The sequence below is a fragment of the Ambystoma mexicanum genome, chromosome 1q (genome assembly GCF_040938575.1).
Source record: "Ambystoma mexicanum isolate Mex_15411 chromosome 1q, UKY_AmexF1_1, whole genome shotgun sequence".
In the NCBI taxonomy this organism is placed as follows: domain Eukaryota; kingdom Metazoa; phylum Chordata; class Amphibia; order Caudata; family Ambystomatidae; genus Ambystoma; species Ambystoma mexicanum.
The window spans coordinates 789956802-789984138 of NC_090922.1; the positions used below are offsets into that span (position 1 = coordinate 789956802).

Here is a 27337-nt window from a genome sequence, read left to right on the forward strand (position 1 = left end):
ATACATTACTCACCGTAATCTTATTTCTGATGCTTGTAACTGCTTAGATTGACATGCTGTGCATAGGCCGACATCTAGTGGAGGCTGCGGAGTATTACAGTTTGTTTTTCGAAACTCGAAAATGGGCGTCGACACAGGGCGTGCCAGTAATACTATCCCTAGTGTGACGTCCACTGTACCCAAGATCCCTCACGCGTCTAGGATCCTCAGATTGTATTTTTTCTGACATGAGGTAGCATGAGGAGTAGCGCGAGTACAGATAATCCAAGCAGATAGACAGAAAGGTAAGACTACAAGCCATCATGCGCCTTCTCTCAGAGGGGAGGAAGGGTGGGTCGCATGTGAATCTAAGCAGATACAAGCATCAGAAATACGATTACGGTGAGTAATGTAAGTAATGTATCCCTTCTGAGGCTTGTGGATTCTGCTTAGATCACATGCTGTGCATAGATTAGCGAGCAGTACCTGAAGAAGGAGGTGGGATGTGAGAAGGGTCATGAGCAAATAAGTGTCTTAGAACCGCTTGTCCCACTTGTGTATCTGCCTTGGAATGGGTGTCAATGCAGTAATGCTGAATAAAAGTGTGAATAGAGCTCCAAGTAGCTGCTTTGCAAATGGTGTCAAGGGGTACATTTGCAATGAAAGCCAGAGTGGCCCCAATGCCTCTAGTAGAGTGGGCTCTTGGCGTGAAAGGCAGAGTTCTTTCAGAGAGTGAGTAACACAGCTGTATACAGTTAATAATTCACTTTGAGATGGCACCTTTAGAGACGCAATCCCCCTCTCTGCCTGTAGCTACAGAGACAAACAGTTGATCTGTTTTTCTTAGCTGTCTGGTCTTATTTACATAGTAGAGGACCGCCCTACGCACATCTAGGGTGTGTAGTTTCACCTCAGCCGAGCTTTGCGGGTCCTGGAAGAAAGCCAGAAGCTCGATGGACTGGTTTACATGGAATTTAGATATAAATTTAGGTGAGAACCTAGGGTGTGTGCGTAAAACCAGTTTGTCTTTATGGACAAAGAAGGGATCCTGCACTGACAGAGCTGGAATTTCACTGCCCCTTCTTATAGAAGTAATAGTTACTAAGAAGGCCGTTTTATAAGTCAGGTGTTTGAGACTGCTTTTATGCATGGGTTCGAAAGGGGGGACCATGAGCTTGGCTAGCACCACATTAAGGTCCCACCCTGGTGGTGGGTTTGAAATAGGAGGGTGAAGTCTCTTAACTCCTTCCATGAAGGCTTTAACTACTGGTACTTACACCACTTCCCATAGCAAGGTTTCATGGCGGAAAGCCGACAGGGCTGCCAGGTGTAGTTTCAGTGAGTTAAAAACCAATCCTGCATCCAGCAGGTGGAGCATGTATGTAACAATAGTGGAAGGAGTGCAATCAACTGGGTTGATTGATCTACTCTGGCACCAGATAACAAACCTCTTCCACTTGTCGAAGTAACAGTGCCTTGTGTTTGGTTTCCTAGATTCCTTTAGGATGTCCATACACCTATGTGGCAAATTGAGATGTCCAAACTCTATGACCTCAGGAGCCATGCTGCCAGGTTCATTGAGTTGGGTTGTTGGTGCACTGTTTGACCTTGGTGCTGGGACAATAGGTTGTACCAGGCTAGAAGTTTGATTGGCTCGCACACCACCATCCTGCATAGGTGTGGGAACCATGTTTGTCTTGCCCACATGGGAGCAACTAGGACGAGCGTCATCGACTCTCTGTTCATCTTGTTCACCACTTTCCTGATGAGGGGAGTTGGTGGAAAAGCGTACGCAAACATCCCTGACCAGTTCATCCACAGGGCGTTCCCCTGGGAGTCTGGTTGGGGGAACCTGGATGCAAATCCTGGGTGTTAGGCAGAAACCTGTGCAGTTCCCTTAGGGAACACTGCAAAAGATTTAAGACTACAGGTATAGCAGTAAACCCACTTGGTAGCAGTCTGCACCACCCAGATTTACCTGGTAGCTGTGGCTGAGCAGTCAGACTTCCCTCAAGAAGAGTTAGGCAGTATGCAAAGTATACACAATAGGTACTCGAACACAATAGTACAAGCAAACACTGACCAGAGCTTGGTTTCAAAAGTATATAGTTATTTATTTTAAGAACACATAAGTTGAAAACACTCTAGCAATATATAGTAAAAAAACTTCAAACACAGTTATATGGAAAGCAGTCCCAACCCTTATTCCTAACTAGACAACTCTTGGTTAACACCACATAATTCAAACAGAGGTGAGTGCTTAACGTTAGATGACACTCTAGTGGTTCAAAGAAGGGAGGGAAAAAGAGCAGAATTAGGATAAACACACCACTCTAAGGTCAAGAACACTTTCAGTAGGCTCAAAGAAGCACAAAGTCACAGGTGAGCAAAAGTCACTAGGTAGGGCCCACTCTTAGAGCAGACAGAGCGAAAATGTGCCCAAGATCACACAGTTATTAGGGATTCAGAGTCTTGCAAAAGAGTTCAGAAAGAGTTTAGAGAGGCTTAGAAAGTTTAGCCAGGGTGTCTCAGGCACTCCCAGGTTCGAAAGCCGGGGGCTAAAACTACCCCGTACAGTCGGTGGCAAGGGAAGCCAGGCGGAACACGGTACCTTAAACGGGGAGGATCCTCCAGCGGTGGCAGTTGTTCCAGGCAGTGGCAGCAAGGCTCGACGTCGGTCAGGGAAGAAGAAGTTCTCGCTGAAGAGCAGAAGAAGAAGGTCGTTGCACTGCCCGGGAAGAAACCAGCCGCGGAGTCCTCCAGTTAAAGGGTTGTACCGACTTTCGCGGTTGTGGTAAAAGTGTGGTATTCCGGTTGCCGGGGTGCTTGGCACGGGCAAGGCGGCCACGAGATACCTCGAAGAAGCGGAAAGAAGGTGAAAACTGGTTGTCCCCACCAGTCAAGGGAAGGAGCCACTCCGTTAAGAGTTCTCCTCGGTCGTTGGGAAGAGTGGTGAGACGGTTCAGCAGGGCTCCACCGGGTGGTGTCGTCGTAGCAGGTCGGCTCAGCTCTTCCCTCGTCGGATTCTTGGTCCTGTGGCGACTTCTGAAGTTCCAGTCCCCAAAGCCCTGCTTTTATGCAGCAAACCCCCATTCACCCAGCCTAGCTGTCACTCAAACATGCTAAGTGGTGAGCCGGCCGGCTCACCACTTGGGCCAATCAGGACGGAGTGCGACTTGAGTTACCAAGGTAACTCAGTCCAGGGTGCCTAAATCCCCCTCCACCCCTCCTAAGTACCCCAGACAGAGTGGCACCACTTTGGAGGGCTTCTGTGGAGAAGCCCGCCAAAAGTGGAACAAAGGGCTCCACTTTGGGTCAGAGTTACAGAGGCGAACGCCAACGCCATTTTAGAATCAAGTTTTGGCAAAAAATCCCAACCGGAGTTATAATAATAAATATATAAACCGGCGGTATGTTTGAGGCTACCGTAAATAAATAATTAAATGTGTTAGCCTAAAACAATGGGAAATCCCATAGGAAAATATTCGCGGTTGAATATAAAAAGTAGTTTCCACTGCCACCAGCCAAAACTCGATCAGGGGGGACGGAGACGTGCCCCTTCGACTAACAGACCCTGGGGCAATCGAATTGCCCCAGCCAGTACGTCCACAATATGATGGTTTGTACTGGTTCTGTTCAGGATTTAAGACTAGTAAAGTCTTTGGTGACTTTACATGCCCTGGGAGACAGTAGTCAGTCCCAGGGTATGGAGTCTATGTTGGGGAGTCCCTAGGACACCCCTGGGTTACTGCACAGAGGGTGCTGTGTAACCCACATCACAAAAATACATGAGGCCCTATGGAGTAAAAGACCCCATAGCCCATTCCACACAAGGTTTAACCAAGAAAACACACTTCAAACATGCCCAAGAGTGAGGGTAAAAGAGTCTCACTCTTGGCAGGAGAAAAAAAAGAAACCCCAGAAATCCAGCAAAGCTGCTGGGGGACTCACTAGGTAGGGAAATTCAGCCTAAACAGAGAATTCTCCCTAACACTGGGCATTGTCTGTTTTCGCTTGTGGCAAACAGGTCTATAGTGGGGAAACCCCACTGAGAGAAGATATCTTCTACGACCTCTCTGTGTAGAACCCATTCGTGTTCCTCTGGGAGGGAGTCTCTGCTCAGAGCATCCGCTAGGAAATTGAGCTCCTCTGGAACATGTTGTGATGACAGGAAGATGTTCCGTCTGAGTGCCCATATCCAGATTTTCTGGGCAAGCTTGGACAGATTTGGCGAGCGAGTCCCTCCTTGCTTGTTCAGGTAGAACATGGCTGTTGTGCTGTCTGTCCGGATTTGCACTGACAGGTTTAGTAGGTGGGGCTCGAACGCCTGAAGCGCTCTGAATACTGCCAGAAGCTCTAGCAGGTTGATGTGGTTCTTGGCCACTGAGTGAGACCAGAGATCCTGAGATGTGTGGTGGAGATGGTGAGCTCCCCACCCCGTCAGGCATGCATCTGTAGTGACTACTGCCTGTACCTCGGGATCGTAAAAGGGTTTCCCCTGTGCGAGATTCTCTCTTGTCCACCAGTGCAGGCTTTGTACCAGTGTTGGTGAAACGACCACTAGATCGTCCCACTGACCACTTGCCTGAGACCACTGTTTCGCCAACCATTCCTGCATGGGACGCATGCGCAGGCGCGCGTGGGGGACCAGGTAAATACATGGCGCCATCATGCCCAGTAAACGCATCGCTTTGCGTACCGTTATTTGTTGACCGGACTGATAATGTGGAATTTGCAGTAGTAGATTCCGAATTTGTTCTTCTGAAGGAAAGGTCAACCCCTCTTGGGTATCTAGGATTGGTCCTAGAAATTGTTTTGAGGTGCTTGGCACTAGGCTTGACTTTTTCTCGTTGATTGAGAAGCCTAACTCGTGAAGGAGGTCGATAGTCCTTTGAATGTTTGTCCTGCAAGCTCCTGGGGTTTCCCCCGTTATGAGCCAGTCGTCCAGATAAGGGTACACTGGGATTGCCTCCCTGCGTAGGTGTGCAGCCGCCACCGCCAGTACCTTGGTGAATACCCTTGGTGCTGAGGCTATCCTGAAGAGCAGTACCTTGAATTGGTAGTGTCGACTGTCCTCCTTGAAGCGCAAATGCTTTCTGTGTGGTGGGAACATGGAAATATGAAAATAAGCATCTTTCATATCCAAGGTTGCCATGTAATCCCCCTTTTTTAGGAAGGGGATTACCTCTTGTAGCGTGGTCATACAAAATGTTTGGGGCTTGACATACTTGTTGGCAGGCCATATAATACCGGGCGCATTGTCAAATCTTTCTTTGGCACAAGGAAGTAAGTTGAATAAATACCCTTGTTTACCTGGTGTCCCGGGACGAGTTCCATCGCGTCCTTTTCTAGCAGAATGGCGATCTCCTCGAGGAGAATCTTCTGATGTTCTAAAGAGTGTACTCTTTGTCGTGGAGGATGGTTCCTGGGACGCTGCAGTAGTTCTATACAATATCCTGTGGATACTGTTGACAGCACCCATCTGTCTGATGTGATCCCTTCCCAAGCCTGGGTGAAGTTGGAAATGCGTCCCCCTACTGGGGTTGCGTGAGAAGGGACCGTGAACTGAGCGTCACTGCTTTGGTGGAGGCGTGCCGCCTCCCTTGTTGGGGCTGCCTCTGCCTTTACCACGACCTCTCCTATTACCCCTGCCGTTACCCTGGGTAGACTGTTGGTTGTTGTTCCACTGTGTACCCTGCCCCTGGGAATAGGTAGATCCTCTCTGCGAATTTTGGCCGCATGGGCGACGAAAATTACTATTCCCTCTCTGGTTAGGGGGTTTATTGGTTAACTGGCCAAGGGACTTGAGTGTTTCGTATTCGCCCTTGGCATTCTTCAGTGCGTCTTCGACCGCCTTACCAAACAGAGCGGTCTTCACCGGTTTGTCCAACAATGATGCCTGGGTTTCCGCCTTAAAATCAGACTGCTGTAACCACGCATGTCTTTTGATAACAGTGCCTTCTGCTATCAATCTGCTTGCGTTGTCCGCGGCGTCAAAGGTTGCTTTCAAAATGCAACCGGACACGGCTCTACCCTCTGCGGAAATCCGAGCTAACTGGCCCTTTAAAGGTTCAGGAGCACAGGCTATGAGTGCCGCGACTTCTTCCCACTGATGGCAGTTGTAGCTGGCCAACAGGGTGGTGGAGTTAGCAATCCTTGCTTGATAGGCGGACGTTGAGGCTACTTTCCTGCCAAAACCGTATAGTGTTTTGCTCCCCTTGTCGGGAGGAGTTTCGGACGATGACAAGGGTGTTCCAGCCCTCTTACGAGTGTTGCTGACAACTAGGGAGTCTGGCTTCAGATGTCCCCTTATATAGAGCAGATCAGACTGGGCCGCCCTGAAACGTTTTTCAACCCTGGGATTGACTGCTCTGGTGAGGTTCGGGTTCACCAGGGACGGATCTATTCTCCGCTGAATTGATTTAAGGATAGGGATGGTCTGGGCAACAGGCCTCCTTTCTCCCACTAACTCTTCTGCGAAGTCCCTTTCCTCCTGGACACCGTGGGTGTCGATGTGGAAGTCTTCTGCTGCGCGTGTGAGAACCTCGTTTAGGAGGGGTTGGTTATCGACCGGGGAGTTGGTAACCGGGGCTTTGTTCTCTACCGGGGAATCTACTCAGTACGTTTCCGGGTCCTCCTCTTCCTGGTCCTCATCATCCCCATAGTAGCCTGTCTCGGTTTGCTCTTCTATCATACCAAATTCTTGGTCCTCACAAAAGGAAACCTCTCCTTGATACAGTGAGTATGGTTTTGCGTATGGTTGTACCTCGAAGGGTTCTGACCTCATCAGAGTTTCAAACCGGGGCTTCTTACTCGGGGGGGGATAGGATCAGTAGAGCCTGAGGGTGTCGCCCCCTGTGGATCATACAAGAGGAAATGTTCTGGATTTTTATCATAAAAATCTGCCAAAGAAGACATTCTTGACATGACCCTATCTATGTCTTCACTGGACCATTTTTTGGAACTGGGGATGACTCTCTCAGCAAGTCTATGGGATTTATCTTGAGTAGCCTTGCTGGTTTTAGACATATCAGCAGACCTGGTTTTGTCTGTCTGTTTAGGGGGGGTGGTGTGTTTCACAGGTGTGGAAGAGTGCAAAGGTTGTTTCTTCTGCTGTTTTCCCCCCTCCCCATGAGTGGAAAAATGTTTTCCCTGTCCTTTAGTGGCTCCAGAGGTTTTCGACGCCTGGCGTCGAGGATAGGGGGTGGTGTCCCTATCCTTCGAGCGTGGGGCCTCGCTGGTTTTAACTGCGGGCTCCGACTCCTGGAGCGCGGCCTGGTGGTGGAAGTCGTCTTCGTCTTCCGACGATCGAACGTCTGTTAGCCTAGGGAGCGAGGCACTCTTGGCAAGAGTGGAGGATTGCCTGGAGTCATGCGGCGATCTTGATCGAGAGCGCCCAGAGGACACTGAATCGGACCGTTCTGTTTGTGCCTCTTTCCGAGAACTCGACGTCGTCGAGTCTCGGTTGGACTTAGTGTGTTTAGTGTGTGTAGTATGTGAAGCGCTTGTGTCGCTGGGGGTCTTCCCCATAGCCGCCCTGCCGGACGACCTTCCGAGGTCGGGGACCGGCGCTCGACTGTCTTTCGACGCCGGAATGCCCTCGCCGTCCGAAAGTACGGCGTTGCTGCCGTCGCTGAAGGCGCCCTCCGCTGCCATGGCCGCCTACCTGGCATGGTGGGCCCAACGCTTCGTCGAACGGTCCTTAAGTGTCTTAGGTTTAAACCTACTACACGCTCTGCAGTTCGCTTCGGGGTGGTCCCTCGGCAAGCAGAGATTGCACGTGGCGTGCCTGTCGACCCAAGGGTATTTGCGATTGCACTTGGGGCAGAATTGAAAAGGGGTACCCTCCATACGCACCTTGAGGCAGTGGGCTGTTAAGTGTAGGAAATGTATAAGGTATGAGAATGCATTACTTACCGTAAAAGCATTTCTGATGGTTGTATCTGCTTAGATTCACATGCTGTGCATAGGTCCGACATCCAGTGGTCACTGCGGAGTATTGCATTTTGTTTTTCGTAGTCGAAAAGGGGACGTCGACAAGGCGTGTCTGAAACACTATCCCTATAGTGACGTGCGTTGTACCCACAATCCCTCACGCGTCGAGGTCCCTCTGTTTGTATTTTTCTGCCCTGAGGGAGCCTTCTAGACGTGAGCGAGTACAGAAAAGAGAGACTTCCATCCGAGCGGGGAGGAAGGGCGGGCGCATGTGAATCTAAGCAGATACAACCATCAGAAATGCTTTTACGGTAAGTAATGCATTCTCTTCTGATGTTTGTTAATCTGCTTAGAATCACATGCTGTGCATAGACTAGCGAGCAGTACCCGGAGTTGGCGGTGGGTTATGAGAAGGAACAGTAGAGAAAAGGTGTCTTAATACTGCCTGTCCCACCTGGGAGTCAGATCTAGAGTGTGTATCTAGACAGTAGTGTTTTGTAAAGGTGTGCACAGAACTCCAGGTAGCCGCTTTGCAGATGGACTCAAGGGGAACATTTGCAATGAATGCTATGGATGCCCCCGTGCCTCGAGTAGAGTGTGCTCTTGGCCTAAAGGGCAGTTCTCTCTTAGCAAGAGTATAGCAGAGAGTGATGCATTGAACAATCCATCTAGAAATAGTGGATTTTGAAACTGCATCTCCTTCTCTTCCTGCTGCCACCGAGACGAAGAACTGATTAGTCTTCCTCAGTGGTCTGGTTCTTTCCATGTAGAACATGACCGCTCTGCGTACATCTAGTGTGTGCAGAGTCCTTTCTCCCAAATTGGAAGGATTTTGAAAGAACGTTGGTAGTTCTATAGACTGGTTTACGTGGAATTTAGAAATAAATTTCGGAGCAAACCTAGGGTGAGTGCGTAGAACCACTTTATCTTTGTGAACTGTAACGAAGGGGTCTAGAATAGAAAGAGCCTGAAGTTCACTTACTCTCCTGATGGAGGTGATAGCTATTAAAAAAGCAGTCTTAAGCGTGAGGTGTTTAAGAGATGCTTTGTGCATGGGTTCGAATGGAGAGACCATGAGACTGGTGAGTACCACATTAAGGTCCCATCCGGGAGCTGGGTCAGCTATCGGGGGGTGTATTCTTTTTACTCCCTCCATGAAGGCCTTTATAACAGGGATCCTCCACCACGACACTGAGTTGGGAAGTGGTGTATGCAGAAAGTGCAGCTAGGTGGACTTTAATGGAGTTAAACACTAGACCTGAATCTAATAGGTGGGTGAGGTATAGGACCACATGTGTGGGAGAGCAGTCAATAGGGTTGATGCTTTTACCCCTGCACCAGATGACAAATCTTTTCCACTTGCTAGAATAGCAGTGGCGAGTGTTCGGTTTTCGGGCTTCCCTGAGGATGTCCATGCATCTTTGCGGGAGTTGTAGATGTCCGAACTCTATGATCTCAGGAGCCAAGCTGCTAAGTTCATGTTCTGGGGGCATGGATGCAGCGTCCTGCCTTTGTCCTGAGACAGCATGTTGTACGGGCAGGGGAGTTTTACTGGGGGGGATAGAGACATCTCCATCAAGTGAGCGAACCATGGTTATCGTGCCCACATTGGGGCCACTAGTATCATGGTCACTTGTTCCTGGTGCATCTTGTGCACCACTTTGTTGAGAAGGGGAGTCGGGGGAAAAGCGTAAACAAATTTCCCTGACCATTGCATCGACAGACCGTTCCCCTTGGATTGGTTCTGGGGGTACCTGGAGGCGTAACTTAGGCATTGTGAGTTTTCCAGGGTTGCGAACAGGTCTATTTCTGGGAATCCCCATTGTGTGAAGACGTCGAAGACGATGTCTTCGTGCAGGCGCCATTCGTACTCTTTGGGCAGGGGGAAATCTCTGCTGAGGCTGTCTGCTAGCAGATTGAGTTCCCCGGGTACATGTAGTGATAGTAGAAACATGTTCTGTTTGAGAGCCCACTTCCATATATTCTGGGCCAGCTTGGACAGGCCTGGAGAGTGGGTGCCCCCTTGCTTGTTGATGTAGTACATGGCTGTGGTGCTGTCTGTAAGGACCATTACTGTTTTGCCTTGTAGGTGTTCCTGGAAGGCTTTTAGCGCCTTGAACACAGCTAGTAGCTCCAGTAGATTTATGTGTTTGGATGCTACGTTCGGAGTCCACACTCCGTGAGCAGTCTGATGGGATAGGTGCGCCCCCCATCCTGTGAGGGATGCGTCTGTGGTTAGAGTGGCTTCCGCCGCGGGTGTGGCAAAGGGTTTCCCTTTTTCCATGTTTTCCTTTGTCCACCACCGTAGCGAGAGAACTAAGGCCTGCGAGACCACAACTAGATCCTCCCATAGTCCCCTGGCCTGACACCACTGGCTGTTGAGCCACTCTTGCATTGTGCGCATGCGCAGGCGCGCGTGAGGTACCAAATAAATACACAACGCCATCATTCCTAGCAAGCGCATTGCTTTGCGTACCGTCACCTCTCGACCGGTTACATATTGAGGGATTTGAAACAGCATGTTTTGGACCCTCTCTCTGGAGGGGAAGACGAGGCCGTCCTTTGTTTGAATTAGAGCCCCTAGGAATTGCTTGATTTGACTGGGGTCTAAACTGGACTTCTTTTCGTTGATGGAGAAGCCCAACTGGAACAAAAGGTCTACTGTCTTTTGGGTATTGGAGAAGCATGTTTCGTAAGAATCCCCTGTTATGAGCCAGTCGTCGAGGTAAGGGTAAACTGGGATGGACAACCTGCGCAGGTGGGCCGCTGCCACTGCCAGCACCTTCGTGAATACCCTTGGTGCTGATGCTATGCCGAAGGGTAGCACTTTGAACTGGTAGTGTTTGCCCTCTATCATGAACCTGAGGTATTTTCTGTGCGCTGGCAACATTAAAATATGAAAGTATGCATCTTTCATGTCCAATGTTGTCATGTAATCTCCCTGAGAAAGCAGTGGTATTACTTCCTGTAAGGTTACCATACGAAACTTTTGGGGTTTGATAAAGTTGTTCGCTGGGCGCAGATCTAATACAGGGCGCATGGTTAGATCCTTTTTGGGTACAAGGAAGTACACTGAATAAATACCTTCCGTTACCTGAGATAGAGGCACGACCTCTATGGCTCCTTTTTCCAGTAGTTGTTGTACTTCTTGGAGAAGGATGGCAAGATGTTCCGGTGTCATGCGACGTCCCCTCGGGGGTCTGTAGGATGGGGAACTGTTGAATTCGATACAGTATCCGTGGGCTACGGTGGACAGTACCCAACGGTCTGACGTTATCTCCTCCCATGCAGGAAGAAAGGATGTTATCCGGCCCCCGACCGGTGTTGCATGGGAGGGGACGCGAATCTTCGCGTCACTTGGAGTTGTTGGGGGCTTGGGAGCCTCTGGGGGTGGATCCCCGACCCCTCCCTTTGCCCCGGCGTTGGCCTCTTTGGCTGTACTGCCCACTATTGGTTTGGTAATTGGTGGCAGGGTATTGCTGATGTTGATTTTGTTGTTGGTGTTGGCGTTGGCCACGAAAAAAGCGTTTGTTGCCATAGCCGCGCCTGGTAGTGGGCTTAGAGATCTGGTCGAGAGTCTTGATAGTGTCGAACTCTTTTTTAGCCATCTCTAGGGCTTCATCTACCGCTTTCCCGAAGAGGTTAGCGTCCTCGACAGGTTTATTTATCAAAGACGCCTGTGTCTCTGGTTTAAAGCCTGAGTTGCGCAGCCATACATGGCGCTTTAGGAGTATTCCTTGTACCAAGGAACGTCCTGCTGTTTCTGCCGCGTCCAGAGAGTTTTTAACAATGCTCTGGTTCACTTGGGTTCCTTCGCCAATAGTTGACAGTAGGCGCCTACGTAAAGGCTCCGGTGCTTCCTCGGCGTCTTTTCGCAGTTTGGCCCACTGCGCGTCTGCGTAGCTTGCAAGCAAGGAATTGTTGTTGGCAATTCTTGCTGAGAAGGCAGCCGAGGAAGTAACCCTTTTTGCAAGGGCATATAGCCTCTTGCCCTCCTTGTCAGGGGGTGCCTCACTCGTGGAAAGTGTTACCCCTGCCCTCTTTCTAGTATTAGAAACCACTAGGGAATCAGGAATGGAATGTCCCCTAATGTAGAGGGGGTCTGAGGGTGAAGGAGTGAAAAGTTTTTCAATCCGTGGATTGACCCCTCTGATCATAGCGGGAGTGGACAGCGAAGGTATGATCCTTCTCTTCACTGAAGCGAGGAGTGGAATGGTCTGGCTGACCGGGGGTTTTTCCTTAATCACTCTTTCCACAAAGTCCAATTCTGGAGAGAGTTCCCCGGTGTCGAGTTCGAAATGCGCTGCTGCTCTGCGCAACAGTGCATTGAACGTTGGCTGATCGTCAATTGGAGACGTGTTCCTAACTGGAGAATTGTCCGGAGGAGTTAGGTTTATGACATCAGTGTCGGAATACACTGATGGTGATTGCCAGGGGTGTGAAGGTCCCTCTTCTGGGTTAACCCCGAAGCCTTCTTCTATAATGTCTGTTCTGTCTTCCAGACATTCCTCCTGGTTCTGTTCTTCATTGTCCATGAAATCATCTTCTTCCTCGAAGTCTTGCTCCTCCCCAGTGAGGTCATATACATCTTGGAAGTCTGAGGCTGTGTCCTGCTGGGGATCGACTAGCCTCGGATTTTTGGCCCTGGGGTCCTCATGAGGCCCTTCTCTGGTCCTCTTGTGTGTTTGAGAGGCCTGGGTGCTCATGAACTTTTCCATCCTCTCCATACAGAGGTGGAGTCTTTCCATAGTTTCATGGGGTTCCCCAGAGCGGTCTGGCGGGGGAAACATAGGGTTATCTAACTCGAAATGGCTCGACCTCTCCCAAAGCGTCGAGGAAAGTGTCCCATCGCCCTCCGAAAAACCTTCTGGTGTGTCGGGAGACTCCCTGCCTGAAGGGGGTAGTCCCTGCTTCCCTTCGGGCTTTTTCGGCGTATCCTTTAATTTATGCGTAACGCTCGACGAAATCTTCGGCGTACGCTTTTGGGCGTCGGCTACAGCGATCCTTGCTAAGCTATCGGCGACTCGCTTGTCGGCGACTCGTTTGTCGGCGGAAGCTTGAGTTTTCGACGCTATGGGTATCGAACGCTCTACGGCGGTCTGCGCTTTCTGTTGATGCGCACCGGCCGATGGTTTGGTGGCAGCGCCCTTGTTTGCCGAAAGCCCAGTCGCAGGTCGCGGCTGCGGTTGCGAGAGGGGCTTCGAACCCGAACGGTCCGAGGAGGCCGCCGGTGGAACCTGCGTCTCCTTGGGCGCCGAAGGTCTTTTCGACTTTGTCGACGAAGAGCCGTGGGTTGTGTGTTTATGTGGATCTTTGTGTGCGTCTGTGTCGCCGGGGTGTTCATCCCCATAAGCAGGGCGTGAGCCGAGCCCGTCGGGGCCGGGGACAGACGACGAAGCGCGTAAGCGCTCCTTAGAGGGGGTTTCGACTTCCGTAGCGGAGGTCGTGGTATCGCGTTCCTCGTCACTGTCGGTGGTAGCAGCGGCGGGTGAACCTTCGGCCTTCGACATCGCGTAGGCCGCCCACCTTTTAACCCTTCGGTCTTTTAGAGTTTTAGGCTTAAGAAGCCGACACGCCGCGCACCTTTCCTCCTTGTGATCGAGGGGCAAGCAGCGGTTACACCGTGAGTGCTTGTCCTTCCAAGTGAATTTGCCTTTACAAAGTGGGCAAAACCTAAACGGTGTCCTCTCCATAGCCGAGGCAATAAATCGCGATACACACCCCAAGGGAAAGGAAGGGGAAAGGGAAAGGCATTCTCAGAAAAGACCCAGAGATGTCCCACGACCCCACTCTCCCTACTGTATATGGCCTGCGAGGCCAGGCCACGTGTTCGGCAGCGCCGAAGGATTTCTTCCGCTCGACCCTCCGTCGAAGATTCTTTTCGGCGGAGAACAGCTTACAACTGCGTCGAGGGAGGGATTATAAATATTAGAGAAAATACGACCAGGGGTCGAGGAGTTGCAATGTCTCTCGAGGAGCTCCGCGTGAAGGCGACCAGAAGCTGGGCGGAAAAAAACAATCTGAGGGACCTCGACGCGTGAGGGATTGTGGGTACAACGCACGTCACTATAGGGATAGTGTTTCAGACACGCCTTGTCGACGTCCCCTTTTCGACTACGAAAAACAAAATGCAATACTCCGCAGTGAACACTGGATGTCGGACCTATGCACAGCATGTGATTCTAAGCAGATTAACAAACATCAGAAACCTATATACCAAGAGTGTAGAGTATGTACCACCCCCCACTCTCCCTACTTGCAGGGCCGAGGCCAGAGGCCTTCCAAGGCCCGGGCCGAGGCCAGCGGCCTTCCGAGGCCCAAATCCGTCATGCAGCAGCCGACGGTCGATTTCTTCTCCAGCCAGCGTCAAGTGTCGAAGTTCGACGTTGGGGTGGGGAAGGATGTCAATAGATTATTTTAAATTTTAAGCAAAGGTATGGCTAAGGCCAGGGGACTCCGCAAAATGCTTCCGACCAGTATGGCGGAAAAAAACAATCTGAGGATCCTAGACGCGTGAGGGATCTTGGGTACAGTGGACGTCACACTAGGGATAGTATTACTGGCACGCCCTGTGTCGACGCCCATTTTCGAGTTTCGAAAAACAAACTAATACTCCGCAGCTTCCACTAGATGTCGGCCTATGCACAGCATGTGATCTAAGCAGAATCCACAAGCCTCAGAAATATATATATATATATAATAAAATGTGTGTGTGTTTGATTTGAGTATTAAATAAATATTTACTTTTACCAAATAGCCCGATTCCTGGTCCAGTGTGACCTGGGGGGTATTTTGAGACGGGTGTGATAGGAGTGGTATATCATTCAGAATATTGAACATATAGACATAATAAATAAGTATTTCATTGTGCACTACATGCTAGGCGAGACCCGGGTGTGTGCCTGATTGAAATCCTTAACAGATATAAATATGCTAAAATAGAAATATTACATCATGTTCTGTAGGTTCTGGTGTTAGCACGTCATTTTGCATTCCTAAATGGTTTAGAGAGGCCTACAAGTACTAGAATGCAATATGATTGAGCCTTAAATCCAAAGCGGCTTAATTATTTCATACCTGGCATTGAACTTCTTGAGATCCTGCACAATACGTTGACCTACTTTCAAGTCTGAAGACACCACAGAGTTTTTGTCAAAAAATGACTCCAAGTATGTGATTTCATCACAGAGGAAAGCAACTACTTAATATACATAACTTACATGGCAGGCAGTTTCACGAATGTTGCACACATTTTTCAAATTTAACAAATATGAACTATCGCAAGCTTTCAGGAACTGCTCAGAACACAGCAGAGCCATGGCCAAAACAGCAGGTTTGGTCCTGGGTCAAATAGGGAGGGCATTGTTGCTCAAGCCACACCCTGTCTACATCATTGGTTAAGGGTATGACAATATAAACATTGACAATCATGATCTTCACAACTTACTGAATGGCTTCTGCAAATCCGTCCGTGCGATGCTGCACCACAAGGGTCGGGGTGCTTGGTACAGTCCGATCCTCTTCATCAAAAAAGTGCTGTTGCTGCTGAGACATTATAATTCTCAATAAATAACTTTTTTGTGAACTCTTATTTTTCTGCTCATTGCTATAGCTCCAAGCGGCGCCATGGCATATGTGACAAATTCTTCCTATACTGGCATTCATTCTAATCAACAATACATCGTACTAGGGGGAATTGTAGTGTTGAATTTCCTATTTGGGCATACCAATCCTGGCATCTTTAAACTTGCCAAAAGGCATGTTCAAAGTTGCCAAATGAAAAGCCAGGACTAGCTTCAAATGTCACATGGCATAAGACAACTTTGGAACATTTCATGCAAAATAGCCAGCTGGCACTTCAAATGCCACAATTTATTCTGTCCTCCCTAACCACCTTTACACAATTGGTATGGTGCGTAAACCTAAATCGGATTAAATAACTTATGGGTGATGTGGTCTCTACATTGTGTCGTAAATGCACATTTAATATATTTTCCTAGTAGTTATGTGAAAAGCAGCAGCGAGTTTGAGCAGAGACTACTTAATTTATTGACAATACAAAAACAAGTACAATTTCAAGTGCTTTAGAGTTCAAGAATTTCTACAGTCTGCATCTCTGTACAGAAATGGAAGAGATGTAGGACCTTCACCTCGACATGGGGGACTGATCCACACATGTGCTTCTAACCTGTGATGGAGGCAAATCATTTCAACTAATTGAAGGAGGCAGTTTACACTCATATTACAAGCTAAGGCAATTGTTTTCCCATACACATTTGAGTATTGCCATATTGAACACTTGAGTGTCTGAATTTAGTGTATTGTAGAAACTGTCAAGCATCTTATGTATGGTCATTTCATACTCTGCGTCATAACTGCAATCAAATGATGCCATACTGGCGATTTTGGATTGTCCTTTTCAGAAATATAACAAGTTACCATGCCACTCTCAGTGGGAACAAGGCTTACATGCAGAAATTGACACCAGGATGGAATGAAAGCATGTGGCACCATAATCAAATGTGCAATAAGACAAAACACCAGAGGTGATTATGTCATCCAATTGTTGAATATGATACAAAATGTCCAGAACTCAGGCACCCGTGCCTCACCCAGTAATTCTGGTGCTGCACTCCAGGTTATTGCCAAAACTGTGAGCGCTTCAACACATGCTTATATTAAGTACTGAAAGATGGATACAAACTGGACACATCAATTTAGGACAATTACCTTTTTGGAATACCTAGGCAGACATATGGAGGCTAAAAGACATGCTGCAGTCACAGTATGACCAGTTTTGTCTGCAGCATGAAGAAGAACACCAAAAAGAGCCATCAGCAGCAAGCAAGCAAAATGGCAGCTATTCTAGATCGGCAGTTAACCACTGCAACCCAACAGTTCGATTGTGTTATATAGCGCTTCATGCCAGGCTTCTCCAGCTTCGAAGTGCTCTATCAACAGGTGATGCGCCCCATTTTGAATGGTACTTGACTTAACCTCAGAAGAATTAAAAGGTTTAATTGGCCTTCGTAAGGGGTTTGAACTTGCAAAGTACAGACTGCCCTTCTCATGTCAGAGACCAATGCTTTACTTGTGTAGTGTGACGATTCACAGGATCTCGTCAATTCTCTGTGATGTTAGGGAGGTGAGCCTGATGTGCAACAATCCCCCTAGGGGACAAGGTCCCCTGTTCCAAGACGGAACTCTCTGAATTCCCCATCGTCCCTCAGAGACCAAGAAATCATAGAGGTCCTCCACAAACCAACCTGAAAGCATGGTTTGTTACTGCAATATTCCCTCCTTTCCTCATTTAAATCTTAATACTACCAAAACTAGGAGGAACATCTAAAGTGATAAGTCATCTCCCAAAAGTACTGAGAAGAAGATTGAAGGAGTGATGCAAACTACTCCTTTTACAAGCCAAAACGGTACTGAAGAGATAGCCCCCAACTAAGCATGAAGAATGCTCCATTGACAGAAACAAGGGACTATGGCACTCTACTGGGGAGAACCTAGATACAGGACTTAAAAAGCAAGAAGGGACACAAAAAAGGATAGACCCGGCATGAAGCCAGTCAGCCCCAGGAGATTCAAACCTGGGAACAAGGAAGCAAGCAGAAGAAGCTGGCCCTCAGACAAGAGGACACCCTAGAACGGTCAGCTGAGCACTCCATACTCAGACGTAGACCCATTCTACACTGAAGCTTGAGAGAAGCAGACTGTGGCGTGACCTCAAAGAGGTGGACCGACGGTCCTCCAACTACACTGACACCGAAAGGTTAAGAAACCTGCAGAGCCAGCACAGTGCAGCAGAGAAAGACGTGAAGAGCATTCAGCAAGAGCAAAACCAGCACCCCAGAAAGAACCAGTGAGGTGCCTCCACCAGAAAGAAGATAACAGGAACCACGGGAGACCCAGGAGGGGCTTGGGGAAGAGTGCTTCAGGAGTAGTCTCCCTCATCAGGAGACTTGTGGTAAAATCCAAGTACAGTACACGAGTAATCTCCTTTGTTGCAAGAACCAAGAGAAAGATAAGAAAAGTCCAGGTGAGTAGGACACCCATAGGAACTCCTTAAAATTCTATTGTCAACTTTTGATTCAAGGAACGGATTTGACTGAAATTTCTGAAGTGATTAGGGACTCGAGCTCTGCGCTCACTCCCCACCCACCCACCACCCCCCACCTCCCAGCAGCACTCTATCCCAGACTGCAAAGTGCTCGCCCAGGTCAGAAAACCAGATTGCAAGGAGCTAAGGAAGCAAACGGATTCCAGGAAAGAAGACAGAAGAGGAGAGACCAGAGATTCAACAGCTTCATAAGAAATGGGAGAAGGTGTGATAATTAGCCAAATCAGACATCCCGTGACTTTTTTTTTTAAATGGGTGATAACCATCGCCTGTTTAGAGTTTTGGGAATAGTACCAGATTGGCAGGAAAAGGTTCACTGCTGCAGTAACCCAAAGGAGGATAGCAGGTAGTATGCCCTTTAGTGCCGTCAGCGGCACCGGATCAGAAGGGGCAGCTGACTTCAATGAACCTACCGCCATGGAAACCTCAGGGAAGTGTAACCAGGATAGAGAATCCAGAGTGGCAGGATCAATGTCATGTTTGTTGCTTAATCAGTTACTATGTAGTGGTCATGCAGTGTCTTGGTCGACATAGTTCTGGAATCTGCCGGGTTCCGTTACTATGGTGGTTGGAGAGTTGAAGAGATCAGAGGATGCACCCACCTGGGGGCTCTCAATAATAAATACAACAAATTGCTGACAAGGATACTCAGTACAATCAAGGAGAGCTCGCAACAAGAAGTTTGTTCGGTGTGAGAACCTACACGTGTTCCCCTGCAGCTGCCTTGCGTAATACAGAAAAGAACCAGAAAGAACATCTGAATAAATAGCACCGTCGTCAAAGAGAAAGGAATTTCATGTGACCAGCACCAAGAACTTCCTTAAGGTACCGTGGATTGATTGAATATAATATATAATTGGACATTAGTAGTCTGTGCCTACCTCTGCAACTTACTAAAGCTACCGACGCGTGCAGGCAACAACAATTGCTGAACGTAGAGAAAAGGATCTTAAAGAAAGTCCTCTACGTGGCGGCCATCTTATTAACCATTGAAGAGGTGCCTTGGCAACCACACGCTGCAACCGAAAACTGTAAAGAAAGTCGACGGAGGGAAGTCGGATGTGTTAAATAAACAGCGCCGCATGTCGACACAACGGAGTAATTAGGTATAAGCAGAGGTCGAAGTGGGCGGCAGCGGTCGGGGGCGGTGCTCCTCTACTTCTTTTAAATAAGTTTTACCGTTCCTCTACTTTTATTTTAAAAAGAAACTATTCCGGAATGGTTTCGTTTTAAAATAGAAGTGTAGGAAGAAGTTGAGGCTTGCACTTTCAGTGCACTGCACGGGACGTGCTCTAAAACAGCAGGTGCATGCGTTTTGAGGTTTGTATTTTGTGTGGGAGGGGCGCAGCAATGGGGTTTGTGGGGAGCGGTACAGGCCAGTAGGGAACATAGTTAGTTCCACTACTTCTTTTCGTACACTTCGACCACTGGGTATAAGTAGGAAAACTCAGCTGACCCCCATACCAAGGCAATAAGTGCACAAACTATTTGACACAGCTTAAGAAAACGTGGTGCATCATTGAGGACAGTAAGTGAAGATATTTATGTATAAATCTCACCACCAGCAAGGAGCAAAGCATGTGAAAATAATGATACAAAAGATAACGTTCAGGCAACAAGACAACATAGTTAGCTGCACAGGACAGATGTATAAGTAAAGCAAAACAATAGAGAAGCCCAGAAAATTCGGTGAATTAATTAAAAAGAGCATTATTACTGTGGTTCCACACTATGCAACACAGTCCAGCACCAGTTCAATTTCTTCCAAATCCAGGAAACCCTACCAATTTGTGGGAACAATGGGTAGATGGGTTTCAAGTATACCTAAGAGCAACAGGTGGTGCTAAATTTAGCGATGACCGAAAAGAAGCTACCTTGTTGAATTGCATTGGTACAGAGGCACTTCAGATATTCCGCACACTGCCTGATCAGAATGACACGGATGGGGGTTCAGGCGATTCGGCTGGTTCAAGCAGCAGTAGAAAATATGAAAGTGCCCTAAACAAGCTGTCCAAGCATTTCAGAAACAAGACTAAAATTGTCCTTGAGAGATACATTTTTTCTCCAGACGCCAGAACAAAGGTGAATCTGTAGATGCCTACATAGTGTTGAGGGGTTTGATTTCAACTTGCAAATTTACAGGGGTAGCTGATGAATACCTGAGGGACAAATTAAACCTGCATGTTGCGGGCCCCCACATAAAACAAAGGTTATGGTAGAAAAAAAGATCAAACCTTAGAACAGGCAATAGAAATAGCTAGAACAATGGAACTGGGTAAAATATGTACGAGAGGTGCAGAGCAAGGAAGAGAGTAAATAAATTATATCTGTTCTAGATGAAAGATGAGAACAATGAGGAGACACTAAGCGTTGCTAAAGAAGATGGCCATGAACAATTTCAGACCAAATCCCAGGAGAGAGCGAGCCTGTCAACAGATTACAAGGTCGGCGTTATAAATGTGTTATAAATGTGGTCGGAGCAGACATACAAATAGAGAGGGAATGCGAAGCAAACTCAAGTGTGGCTGCATGCGTCACTTTGGCAAAGTTTGTAGGAGAGGAAGAGGGAGATTTGGTTCACATATCGCCAACAGAATGAAGAATGAAGGCCATCGCTCTGCAAGTACAAATAACATAATCATCAAGGCATTGGAAGACATTAGAGGCCCGACTAGCCTACTATCAATTACAGACGAGATAGAGGAGGTTCAGATTTTAACTCTCACATCAAGTGAAAGGAATCAAGGACCATGGGTCTCCATTCACATAAATGAAGTGCCATTGTCATGGTAGACACGGGATCACAATGTAGAGACTTATGTTAAGGAATTAAAAGGCAGGTGTGAAGATTTACAAAGCACGAGGGAGAGGGCCACAGGGTATGGCAAGACTCCCATAAACATTATAGGATATAGTTGTGTGCATCTGTGTTTTAAAGGAAGAGAAACATACAGCAAACTATACGTTGGCGAAAATGGCTCATCTGTTGTAGGATGGTGAGAACAAGCAACATTACACATCAGGATACATCCTGGGGAGAATGTTCCTATATTGAGCATATCTGTGGACAGTTGTGACACAAGTGAGAACCTAGCAATAAGCTTTCCTCAAGTGTTTAATGTGACTATTGGGGTATTAAAAGGCTTCAAACACAGAATCATACTAAAGAAGGTTGCCAAACCAGTTGCGAGTAAGAAACATTCCCATACGCACGAGAGAATCCTTGCAGAAAGAACTGACAAAGCTGTGTAAACAAGATATCATCGAGCCAATTGAAAGCTCAGAGTGGCTTTCCCTGATTGTGATTGTGCAAAAAAACTGATTCCATTAGAATGTGTGTAGATTTAAGGGTGTTAAATGCAGACATATGGATGGACAGGCATCCTTTACATAACATCGGAAAGATGTTGACAACCATGAGACCAGCAACATTTTTCACAACTCTTGATTTATCTTCAGCATATCATCAAGTTATGTTAGATGAAGAATCAAGACATCTCACATCGTTTGTTACACCCATGGGAGTAGTCAGATACAAGAGAATGCCTGTCGGTTTAGCAGAAGCAGTATTTCAAAGGCTAATGCATCAGTTGTTTGGTGGTCCTAAGGGTGTCTACTATTTTCAAGATTACATTTTGATTTCAGCGCTGGCAGAGGAGGAGCACAATGCCAAATTATTGGGAGTGCTACAAGTGATGTAAGAGAAGACTAACCCTGAAGATGGCAAAATGCAAGATTAGAATGAATGAGGTAACATACTTAGGGCACCTCAAATTCTGAGGGAATTAGACCAAAGAAGAACTTATTCGACATCATCTTGAACATTCCTGAACCAACCAATAAAGATCAGTTGTGAAGTTTCCTGGGATTAACTGAGTATTATTCGAAATGTATATCTCACGAAACGGATAAAACAAAATATATGAGAGAGCTTATGAAAAAATCTGAGATGTACATGGTCGGATGAGTGCAGGTATCAATTTGAACAAGTATAAACAAGGCACAGACATTGAAAATGTTTGATTGCAACACTTGTAATATAGTTTCTGTGGACGCCAGCAATATTGGTTTAGGGGGTGTTCTGGAACAAATCCAGGGAGGCAGAGCAGTGCTCATTGCATTTGCGTCAAGAATACTAAAGGGGGCAGAACTGAACTATTCGACCATTGAAAAAGAGGCACTTGGGGTGAGGTGGAAATTGGAACACTTTAGGAGTCTCATTTGGGGCTTGCCAATTGAGTTGAGAACAGACCATAAACCGTTGATCCATGTACCAAACTCAAAGAGCCCGCATCTGGTGTCAGCCCGGATCCGGAGATGGGAATTTGATATTATGCAGTACAATGAAAGTGTGTGATACACCCCAGGCAGATCCAATGTGGTAGCAGAATGTTTTTCAAGGTTGCCCTGGGATTGTGGTGAAGCCAAAGAGGTTCTATGAGGAGCATAGTACAGAATGTATCATTGCACATATAAATCCAGGCATATCAAGAGAAGAATGGACCAAAGCAGCTGCTGAAGATCGTGAACAGGGTTGAGACAGGCTATTCAGGGTGAATGGAAGGAAGTTGATCAAAGTATTAAGATGTACATTCAAATAAGAGATGACATTTCAAGTGATGCTACACGTGTCCATAGGGGTGATCACATCATCCCACCAGTGGCATTAAGGAATAGAATCATGAATCTAGCACATGAAGGTCACTTATGAAGGAGTCTCCTCAAGAGGAGAGAGAGAAAACTACTGGTGGCCAGGTATGTGGAAAGAAATGGAAGAGTTGGTTAAAGACTGCACAGCATGTACTGTAGTGATAAAGGAAAAAGGATGAGGGCAGCCGGTTGAAATTCCACATTCAGTTTGGACTAAATTAGCTATAGACATTACGGGACCTTATGAAACTCTAGACACCCAGAAGACTTATATTATAGTACTGTTGGACTACACATCCAAATGGGTGGAATGGGGTATCACGGAAGGAGCCGTTACTGCCAAAAAGATAGTGAGGTTTATGGACAACATGTTTAACAGGGAGGGGGACCCGCTAGAAATACTATCAGACAATGGTGTTCAGATCATGTCAACAGAAGTGCAGACTTATGAAAGAAAGAACAATTGAGCACAAAACAACTTTGTTATATCACCCAATGGCATAGTTGAGAGGATGAATGGCTCTGTGAAGAGCATCATACAGTTAGCAATTGTAAATGCTCTGCCGTGGAAGGACACATTAAAGGAAGCTTTAAATACTTACAGAATGACTCCACATTCGGTCAGTGGAGGAGCCTTTCACAATGAGGGGAGGACAGCATCCAACAAAATTAGACCAGCTTGGTTAGTATCAAGACCTCACAAACAAATTGATATGGAGGATGTAGATATAGTAAAAAGAGTGAAAGAAAGGCAAGCTAAATATAAAGATTACTATGACACCAGCAAACGCATGGCAGAGAGTGAGATTAAAGAAGGTGATTGGATTTGCGCGAGAGCCCCCAAGAAAGTGTTGAAAGGACAATCCAAATTTAGGGCTCCTCAAAGAGTAGTGACGTCGTCAGGAAAGTCTGTAATATTAGAAGATGGCAAGAGATGGCCGTGTGATGATGTGGTGCTGTCGGAGAAGAACATGCCACTAGATGATTATAATGTGGTAAAATCACACGTGGTTGTCAGGAGGGCCAAAGACCCCTTTGAGGGAGACGGCATGTTACCTAAAAACAGAAGACTCATTCAGAACTTCAAGAAATATTTTACTTACTACTAGACTCTACATTGATTGGATTTCCGACATGCCCCTGTTTCAATTCAACATCCATTGCTCCAGCAGCACAGACTATGGTTCTACTTTTCATATCCTTTTTTGGGATTTACATTTCCCTGTTTTCCGTTTCCTTACAGTTGTGTTGTCTCTGTTTTTCTTCTCCCAACCCACCCCCGTTTTCTCTTTTTTCTTCTTTTTCTGTTGTGTGTTGTGTAGGGGTGGAGATGTTATGTTTGTTGCTTAATTAGTCACGATGTAATGGTCATGCAGCGTTTTGGTCGGCATAGCTCTGGAATCTGCCGGGTTCCCGAACTATGGTGGTTGTAGAGTTAAAGTGACCAGAGGCTACACCCACCTGGGGACTCTCAATAATAAATACCTAAAGATGAATCAACAAGTCTGAGTGGGTCATCAATATATAACAATCAACTCTAGCAGTGTTGGCAGAACTAGGGAGGCTAGACCTGATAAAGTTGTGAATACCATAATCTTTGTAACAAAGAACTCAGAAAATGAGTCGCAAAGAAGTTGAGTCTGTTTCACAATAGGTGTAAAGTGGGTTGAGGAACAAAAGGATTTAACTACAGGGAACAGGTATTTAGATTGGTTGAGTGCAGATCCCGCTTTAGATGTGTTTGGTAATCCGAATAAATGTGTGATACTCAAGAGTGAGGTAGCGATAGGTCAATTACTCTTTATGGCTGTAGGACAAACGCCATTTATGTTCTGCTTGCCTCAGTTTCAGGTGGGCTGCTCTCAGCCCCTTCTGAAAACCACAGTGCAGAAGGATGTTTCTTCTGGAGAGTACCTTTGGGGGTGGGGGTCGCTAAATTGGCGGCCTCCTGCAGGTTCTTGGATAGAGAAGATAGGTTCACTGAAGTGGCTCTCCGACACTCATTAATAAAATTAGACATGAGAGAGGTCGGCTAAGCGCAAATTATGTTTCATGGCCATGGCTAGACTAATAACATGGACAGGACACAGAGAGTACTTTAAAATGTATAAAGCAATGATCCAAACAAAATACTTCACTGACTGGAGCCACTGTAATAGTACATTTGTTAAAGATGAGGTCAAGTATGCCACCCAAAGAGTGGGTGGCTTCAGAAACCAATTGCTGAAGACCAAAATCAGTGAAGGATTAAAAAGAACTGTGCCAAAGCAGGGACTAATGGGGCATTGGATCCAATATTAAAATCTCCCAATATCACTAGATTGGAAAGCCTAAGTTGGAGAGGCCTCCAGGTCTAGAAAAGGGGTCATGAAGGCAGAGTGGGACCCAGTGGGATGGTAGACAATTAAAACGTGTATGGAGTGGGAGTTATCCACTGCCCAACGTACCAACAAAGCTTTCATGTTTAGATTGTGTGACAATGGGAACATAGAAAAAGAGGTTAGTGGCTGGTGGCCTGTTAAGAGTTTTAAAAATATACAGTGCACATATGTTAAAATATATTTGGCCAAGCACGTACCATGCTTAAGGCCATCCTTCATGCCAGTTACTGTTGTAATGTATTTAGTGAGGTCATCAGTGATGTGATTGGATATAATTGTGGTCATAGGCTGCTTAAGAGGGGGTGCAAAGTTAAGGTGGCTTTGGTTGAATTTCAGGGGGTTTGCTGCGTTAATTTCTCACCTTAATGTCCCTGCAAGTAAAGTTTTTTCCTTTAATATATGGGATACATTGCTCACCGTAATCGTATTTCTGATGCTTATATCTACTTCGATTCACATGCTGTGCATAGGCCGACATCTAGTGGCAGCTGCAGAGTATTACAGTTTGTTTTTCTTGAAAATGGGCGTCGAACTGGGGCGTGCCAGTAATACTATCCCTAGTGTGACGTCCACTGTACCCATGATCCCTCACGCGTGTAGGACCCTCAGATTGTATTTTTCTGAGATGAGGTAGCATGAGGAGTAGTGTGAGTACAGAGAATCCAAGCAGATAAGAGAGATAAGACTACAAGCATCCATGCGCCTTGTCTCAGAGGGGAGGAAGGGCGGGCGCATGTGAATCTATGCAGATACAAGCATCAGAAATACGATTACAGTGAGTTATGTATCCCTTCTGAGGCTTGTGGAATCTGCTTAGATCACATGCTGTGCATAGATTAGCGAGTAGTGTTAGACAGAAGTGTGATGTGAGAAGGGTCATGAGAGAACAAACGTCTTAAAACCGCTTGTCCCACTTGAGTATCTGTCTTTGAATGAGTGTCAATGCAGTAGTGCCGAGTAAAGGTGTGAATAGAGCTCCATGTACCTGCTTTGCAAATGGTATCAAGGGGTACATTTGCAATGAAAGGCAGAGTGGCTCCTGTACCTCTTGTAGAGTGGGCCCTTGGCGTAAAAGGCAGCGTCTTATCTGAAAGGGAATAGCACAGTTGGATACATCCGACTATCCACCTAGAGATGACATTCTTAGAGACGCAATCTCCCTCTCTGCCTGGAGCCATGGAGATAAACAGTTGATCTGTCTTTCTTAGCGGCCTGGTTTGGTCTACATAGTAGAGGACCGCCCTCCTCACATCTAGTGTGTGGAGTTTCATCTCAGCAGAGCTTTTGGGTTCTTGGAAGAAGGCTGGTAGCTCGATAGACTGGTTAACATGGAATTTGGAAATTAACTTTGGTGAGAACCTAGGGTGAGTGCGTACAACCAGTTTATCCTTATTAACAGTAAAGAAAGGATCCTGCACTGACAGAGCTTGAATTTCACTGACCTTTCTTATGGATGTGATGGCTACTAAGCCAAGTGTTTTAAACTAGATTTGTGCATGGGCTCAAAGGGGGGTCCCATGAGCTTAGCAAGTACCACATTAAGGTCCTAACCTGGTGGCGGGTTAGAAATTGGAGGGTGGAGTCTCTTTACCCCTTCCATAAATGCTTTGACAACTGTTACTTTCCACCTTGATACCTTGTTATAGGAAGTGGTGTAGGCTGATAAAGCTGCCATGTGTACTTTAAGTGAGTTAAACACTAACCCTGCATCTAATAGGTGGAGCATATATGTGACGACATTAGAAGGAGTACAATCAACTGGGTTGATTTGCTTGTTATGGCATCAAATAATGAATCATTTCCATTTGTCATAGTAACAGTGCCTTGTGTTAGGTTTTCTTAATTCTTTCAAGATATCCATACATCTCTGTGGTAAATTGAGATGTCCAAACTATGACTTCAGGAGCCATGCTGCCAAGTTCATTGAGTTGGGCTGAGGATGCACTGTTAGTCCCTTGTGCTGGGAGAGTAGGTTGTACCGGCACAGGAGTTTGATGGGGTCGTACACAGCCACTTTGCATAGGTGTGGTTACCGCGGTTGTCTCGCCCACATAGGAGCAACTAGGATGAGCGTCATTGGTTCCCTGTGGATCTTGTTGACCACCTTCCTCATCAGAGGGGTTGGTGGAAAAGCATAGGCAAACATCCCTGACAAATTCATCCATAGGACGTTCCCCTTGGAGCCTGGCTGGGGGAACCTGGATGCGAAGTCTGGACATTGCCTGTTTTCGCTTGTGGCGAATAGGTCTATAGTGGGGAAACCCCA

The 27337-nt window shown here is 46.9% G+C and overlaps 1 protein-coding gene across 4 annotated transcripts in view; it reads right to left on the reverse strand.

Annotated features, from left to right (window-relative positions):
- Positions 1-27337, reverse strand: part of TPR (translocated promoter region, nuclear basket protein) — a 2097972-nt gene that overhangs the window by 203335 nt on the left and 1867300 nt on the right. For 3 of the 4 annotated variants that reach the window (XM_069641376.1, XM_069641377.1, XM_069641374.1), the window contains one exon: positions 15362-15459. In XM_069641376.1, coding sequence (XP_069497477.1) covers positions 15362-15459 — 98 coding nt within the window. The remainder of the gene's footprint in view (positions 1-15361; positions 15460-27337) is intronic. The other variant, XM_069641375.1, reaches the window with a different exon arrangement.